This window comes from Zalophus californianus, chromosome 6 (assembly GCF_009762305.2).
Source record: "Zalophus californianus isolate mZalCal1 chromosome 6, mZalCal1.pri.v2, whole genome shotgun sequence".
NCBI lineage: Eukaryota > Metazoa > Chordata > Mammalia > Carnivora > Otariidae > Zalophus > Zalophus californianus.
This window is the reverse complement of record NC_045600.1, coordinates 111,152,511-111,159,411: the sequence shown is the minus strand read 5'-3', so window position 1 is coordinate 111,159,411 and position 6,901 is coordinate 111,152,511. Positions and strand designations below refer to the sequence as shown.

The window sequence follows — 6,901 nt, the reverse complement described above, 5'->3', positions numbered from 1 at the left end:
TGTGCAGGTGACAGGACAACCCAGAGCCCCCACCCCAGCAGTCCCAGCAGAGCCCCTGCCAGCGGACCCTGACTCACCCACTGCTCTGACCATGCCTCCCCAGCAACTGAGTCGACGGAGGCAAGACAAAGAGAAGGGATGAGAAAGATGCTTATATTTCCTTCTCCAACTGGGGATGACGAGAGGGCAGATTATATGAGCAAACATAATATTTACGATGGAAAGGTGGCAATGCAGACAGACCTGTTTCAGGTACAAGGCCAGGAGTAAGAGCCCCTGAACGAGTCGAAAAGCAGAGTAATTTATATTCGATCTTGAAACCCAAAGAATTTTGGCTAGTCAGTATACTAAACTGTAACTATGAACCTAGAATAGGACATCGTGTCGCAACTTGCAGGAAGCTGGGTTAGTAGGATCAAATGATTTTACACAAATGTGGATTGTATATGTAAATAAATACCTATTAGGTCCCTTTAAAATTAACATATTCTAAATAATAGAACTATTTTGGTGTAGTGACTCATTCTGCCCATAAAGTTCAGAATACACATTTCCTATAAACATCTTGTATTTACAAAGAACAAAATAATAACTTATAACAAACTATATCCTTCTGTCAAACTGACCTGGAGGTCAAGGAGCTGGAAATTAGTTTATGTAACAGAATGGCTTTTCTCTCACTGAGGCAAAGGAAGATGCCGAGAAACTTGGCTGGAAGTTTCCACTCTCTCTTAGGCACTTTTCCTCAGCACATCAATGGAACTCTGTTACCCACCGAACAGAACCAGGAGTATGGGATGGTTCGGGGTGGAGAGAATGATTTTGCTCCAGTAAAGGTGCAGCAAAGCAAGTGAGCTGAGAAAGAGAGAAGGTATTTAGAGGGTCCTAGTCTAGTCAAGGTACTCCCCATTAAAGTGTGTGTGACCTTGGTCAGGGAACTAGCCATCAGGATGTTGGGTTACTCATCTACAAAGCAGGACCCGACAGGGCAGCTCTGACCAAGTTGCTAGTGATTCTGAGATATGAGGCCACATTCAGCTCAGGTGAGGGGTGCAACACTGGGATCAAAATGGCGGACACAGAAATGGGAAGGAGCCCAGACGAGGCAAATCACTCAAAGCTGTTCTACTGACAGAGTCACCAAAGCCTAGACTCAGAAGGGACCTTAGAAGTCATATTGCCCCAGCTAGGTGCTTGACTCCCTTCTCCAGCACCCCTGTCAAATGGCCATTGGGCCTCTGCTGAGACCTCCAGTGATGGGAGAGCCCTCTACCTTCGGGGGGCTCTCACCTGTGGAAAGTCGGTTCTTCTGCAGGAGCTAAAGTCTGTCTCCCTGTAGCTTTTACCTCCTGGCCTTAGGGTCACTCTCATAGTGCTAGGCCATCTCAGAGTGCTGCCCCCCACCTCTTCTTCTCCAGGCTAAACGTTCTCCTGAAGTCCTTTCCACCATTTCTAACTGTCTCCTCCCCTCCTCAGGGTTGGGCATGCTCACCTCAATGCTATGCACCACGGATACTCTTCAAGTGTGGTTCTGGCAATCACAACCACAGTGTGGCAGGACTCTCCCCAATGTTTTCTCCTTAGGTAGTCTAAGTCCCTTATTTTGTGTGTGTGTGTGTGTGTGTGTGTGTGTGTGTGTGTGCGCGTGCGCGCGCATATGTGTGTGTTCGTGTGCGGTTTGCAGGGAGTGCTTCCATCCCACTTCCTTGACTCACATTGAGCTTAGTCAACTGAAACTCTTACATCTCCTCCACCCCGTATTTGTATAATTTCATTTTTGTTTTTGTTTTAATTCCAAAGGTAGATGCATGTTGCTTCCTGATGAATTCCTAAGATCCAGGTTTTGGTCTAGTCTCCCTGATCTCTTTGGATCCTGAACCCGTCACTGTCACCACTTTCACGTCATCCGCCAGTTTCATCAGTAAGGGGTCCAACTTCCCATCAGAGCCACAGTAAAGACGTTTTATATGGCAAGTATCAGATGTTGGCCTCCAGCTGCCAGGCTGAGATAGATTCTTCCAGGTTTGATTTTTCAGCCTGTTTTAAGGAAAGCCATGTTTCTTTTTGCCACTTATATTTATGCCTTCTACATTAGGAAATCAATACTCAAATTCTAAAATGGCTGTATTAAACACGAGAGAGAACCAAGAAGGTTTAAGAAGGTACTAGTATTATCTGGATTTCTCTCTGCTGCAGATGCACCGTTAATGTACTCAGAGGACTCCCGGCTCCATCTGGCGGCCAGGGTTACAAGCTTTCCTTACTGTGTCTTAGGCTATTCCTTTCCTCTGGGGGAAAATGCGAGTCCCAGTGAGGGTGGGAGGCTGGAGCACACTGAATGGCTTCTGCCTGGGCTGCAAGAGGCACACTTTCCTTTTCCAATAAGTGAAAGTAGAACAGCCAACTCTTTCTGTTTGGAGCTTAGTCGACTTTTGTGAAAAAACGGGTAACACCTTCAATTCATCTAATTCTAAAATCCGGAGCAGGCAATGAGGCAATCCAGGACACAGAAAAAAGAAAAACGGCATTAAAATGTAACTTTCAATTCTACAAGTGGCCTGTTAAGGGAACATGGAGGGGGGCTGAGAAGGAGGTGGCAGGTCATGACAAAGAAAGGATGAGATAAGGGGGTGCCAAGGAAGGGAGAAAGAGGCATCTCTGTGGAGAGAGTTGTCAGAAGGTGAGCTCTCCTCCAACCCTCTCCAGGAACTTTACCACTGGAAACACTGAGGGACCTTCTCAGACGTGTTGTGTGAAGGACAAAGGCATTTAGATGTTGACATAAGAAACCAGGAAATTAGCAAAAACTGGATTTTGAAGACAAAGAAGTCATTAAAACGCCTGACCTCGTAATTTATAACCTTTCCAGAGTTGAATGGATTCCAAGAACAGCTCAACTATTTGTTGGAAGAGAAAAAAGACCCTTGGTTTGGGTACTTTTCCCCCCTAAAGACGCGGCACTAACCCTTTTGCTCTGACTCAGTTCTGCCATTGGCAGGATGGCCATTCTCCTGGGAAGATCCCTGTCCTTTTTAAACAACTGTAAGGTTTTATTTGGGGGTCACAGGACACCAAAGAGATGTCAAAGGGGCCAAGCCAGTATTGAGCCAGCCCAGTCATGAGAATCCCGAGTTCGAAGGACCTAGGATGTTCACCTCCTGCTTGATGAAGAAATCCCCTTTAGGGCAGAGTGTCACCCATGAAGGGTGGCCCAGACCTCTCCTGGGCAGGCTGGATGGCTTGAAGGTTTTCCCTCAATGTGAGCTGAAATTTGTCTTTCTCTGCTCTCCCACCCATTGATCTTCTTCCCCCTCTAGCATGTAAAGAAAGCTTCCTCCAAGGAATCCTTCAAATGTGGCAACGCTTCTATTGTGACAAAAAGCAAAAGCAGGTGGTGAGAGGGAGAGGGCACAGAGCAGAAATCATCCGTTTGGCTTCTCTGGTCTTTTTTTTTTTTTTTTTGCTTGGTGGGCGTGGGAATCCGGGTCTCTGCCGGCCGCCATATTGCGCAAGTAACACTGTGTACGAAGGAGAGGTGGCTGTGCTCCAAGAAGAGAAGAATGAGTGAGGGACAGGCGGGGCTGGGTAGGGAGAGATAGGTGGGGGGCCACGGGATCAGGCTCACAGAAATCCCCAAAATGCGGAGGTGTAAGGAAACCAGAGATAAGGGAACACACCAGACCACCCTGCCCTGGGTGTCCGGGGTGGGGGTGGGGGCTCTTTTTTTATGACAGTCACCTGTGACCAACAAAGAATAACCAGACCCCAAACAAGAAGTAAGCCATTAAAGATGTTATCACTAAGTCCTTATGCAAACCAAGACGTCACAAGAATGATAAGGCCACAAGCTCCCTGGTCAGTTTTAAATAAAAGACCGTCAGTGGAGGCCCACGTTGACAACCCTGGCAGGGCCCCTCTCACTCCTGAGAGCTTTTTCTGTATCCTTGCTTAATAGAACTCTGTCGCTTTACTCACTCCCCTTTGTCTGAGAGATTCATTCTTCGACTCCGTGAGACGAGAACCTAGCTCTCCGGCTTCAGGAACACCCATGGAAAGGCCAGATAGAATTTCTGAAAGCCCAAGGGTAGCGAGGACCGGACACAGTGTGTCAGATCGGGCTGGAGCTACTCCTTCCAAAAGCTTCAAGTGATCATCAAATTAGCAAATTTTGGGGTTAAAGGGCTCACGGAAGAAACTCTATTACTAAGAATCCAGGCTTGCTTTAAAAGAGAAATAGACCCAGGACCATGGTACTGTATATGACAGATTTTCTATAAACTTATAATTTGTTTAGCCTAATTGGTGAAAGAATATATATATATATATATATATAAAACCCTTGAACGACATGGGTTTGAACTGCATGGGTCCACTTATACAGAGATTTTTTTTTCTGATAAATACCCTACAGCACTGTAAATGTATTTTCTTTTCCTTGTGATTTTCTTAATGACATTTTCTTTTCTCTAGCTTACTTTATTGTAAGAATACACTATATAATGCATATGATATATAAAAATATGTGTTGATTGATTATGTCCTTGGTAAGGCTTCTAGTCAATAGCAGGCTGTTAGGACCTTTTTGGGGAGTCAAAAGTTATACATGGATTTTTAACTGTGCAGGGGGTGGTTGGCACCCTGAACCCCCACATTGTTCAAGGGTCAACTGTATGTATATATATGTTTGTGCATGTGCGTGTACACACGCACACACATATTCTTTCATTTTAATTGACTTTTCAGATCGTTTACCTTTCAATACGCACTGCATCCCCCTTGCAGCCTGAGGCCTCTGGAAACGCAGAGTTAGGTGAAGGGCACCGGGGACGACCCAGCCGCTGTGGCTGTCACTGAAGGAGCCCACGGCCCCTCTCCCTCTCTCCCTGGCTAGTGGCATGAATGCAGATCTTAGTGCTCGAGTCTGGATGGTGAGATACAGGTTGCGAGTCGTAGTGGGAGGGAGGGATGAGAAATCACAAACAGAAATCCATAAATCATACTGGAAAAACCAAAGGGAGACTCTTTCTAATACAAACACAGGTTTTATGCTAAGACCGGTTGGTCAGACATTCCACTGGGTGAGGTGTGGCGCCCAGCCCAGGGTAGGTGGCTGCAGACGTGGGAGAGCCCAGGGCACAGACTTGAGAGGCACCACGGCTGGGGGCCCCCTGGTGTGCCGTTCCCTGGGGGGCACATATCCCCTGGGGAACGGAATCAGAATTTCAGGCATCACCTTGCTACCCCAGTGGCTTTCTTGTGTCAAGGGCAATTCCATTAAGGATGGGGTTTAACAAAACCTGCACAGAGTCCTGTAACCAGGATCCGGGACCTTGTCGGGAAGAGATAAACAGAAAGAGACGTGGGAAACAACTGAGTGCCGAGGATGCTGTCTTGACCTCTGGCCAGAGGAAAGAATTCTAGAGCTGGGCTTTGATTGCTGAGTGGGAAATTTCTCAGTCGCTTGGTCTGAAATGAACCTGCATCTTGTAGACCTAAGGCTTTTAGGCAGGTGAGCTGTGTGGTTGGACTCAACCCTGCCACCGAACAGGTGAATATACCTGGCAGGTCAATTCCTTAAGTTGAGTCTCGGTAAAATGGGGATAATGATTCAGTCCCTGGCTCCCATTCCAGGACTTTGTGCGCCACTACTGATCTAGTATCTGTGAATACACCTGCGAAATAATCAAGCACTCTTTGACAGGAGATATTTATGTCACAAGGCAGGAAAAAGCCTCATGTCTTTGAGTGTATGAAAATAGGCACCACCGGCTGAGGTAACAGTGGGAAGCAGGCGTCTCAGCAAGGCTAAGTGGGGCTCCGGGGTGGGAGCCGCCTCTTCCGACTCTCCGAGGGACCCCGATATTGAAAAGGCCAGAAGCACCATCGACAAGGCAGCGCCGCATGAGGGCCCGACTTGCTGACTTAGAAAGTGCTAGCACGGGAGTTGATGGAGAACTACGAGCACCCCCCCACCCCCCACCGCTTGGCTTTCAGAGAGCACCTCACCAGGTGCCAGGGCTCCCAAGGAGGGATCATCGGTTTATGGCGATGCTAAAGGACAACAGTGGCTTGGCTCCGGGGCACCACGTGGACGCTTTCCCGAAGGTGGGGGTGGTGACTACGCCGGCTGGCAGCACGGGGGGGTAGGGGGCAGTCCCCGGTGGAGCAGCGGCCGGCCAGCCCCCCTGCTCCCCACCTCCCGGACCTGCCCTCCTGCCGCGGCGCGGGGGTGTTATCTGCTCCCCAGGAAGCCCGCGTGCCTGTTGGCCCCGCGAGTGCAGGACGCGCAGCAGGCGGTCTTGTAGTAATTGTAGACGCAGAGTCGCGCCTGCACCACCACGTTGCAGTTGTAGTACCTGTCCTTGCAGTTTTCATCTGCGGCAAGAGAACAGAAAAGACTCTCTGAGCACAGAGCCAGCCGGGACCAGTGGGAGGAGAAAGGGCGCGCGAGACACGGCTTTCTATCCTGGTCCGGCTTTAATGCCTGCGGGAGGTGTAGGGTGGGCCAAGAGCTTCCATTCTTCTCCTTTTCTTTTAAACATGGTAACAGAGTTAGGTGTAGAGAATATAATTCAATGGACTGTCGTCTCGCTGCTCACCAACACAGACACAATTCCCAGAGTTCACTCCGTAACCGCCTCCCTCTTTCTCCTCACTCCAGAGGAATCAAGCCCCACATGTGGTGTTTAGTATCCCCAATCCTGTCTTTATACTTGAACTGTAAATGCTGGTACCCTAATCACTATGTGGCATTTCAACTTAAAAAAAGAAAAGAAAAGAAATGATGCAGAGTGTATATATTCCTTGGCAACTTGCTCAACGTTGACTTTGTGTGATTCGTTCATGTTTAACGAATGCTCGAGGGAGTTCATTTTCATTACTGAATAGTGTTCCATCATAC

The 6,901-nt window shown here is 48.2% G+C and overlaps 1 protein-coding gene across 3 annotated transcripts in view; it reads right to left on the bottom strand.

The window, feature by feature from the left end:
- Positions 1–4,517: 4,517 nt before the first annotated feature.
- Positions 4,518–6,901, bottom strand: part of THSD4 (thrombospondin type 1 domain containing 4) — a 581,008-nt gene continuing 578,624 nt past the window's right edge. For all 3 annotated transcript variants that reach the window (XM_027572149.2, XM_027572150.2, XM_027572151.2), the window contains one exon: positions 4,518–6,375. In XM_027572149.2, coding sequence (XP_027427950.2) covers positions 6,233–6,375 — 143 coding nt within the window. In that variant the 3' untranslated portion in view covers positions 4,518–6,232. The remainder of the gene's footprint in view (positions 6,376–6,901) is intronic.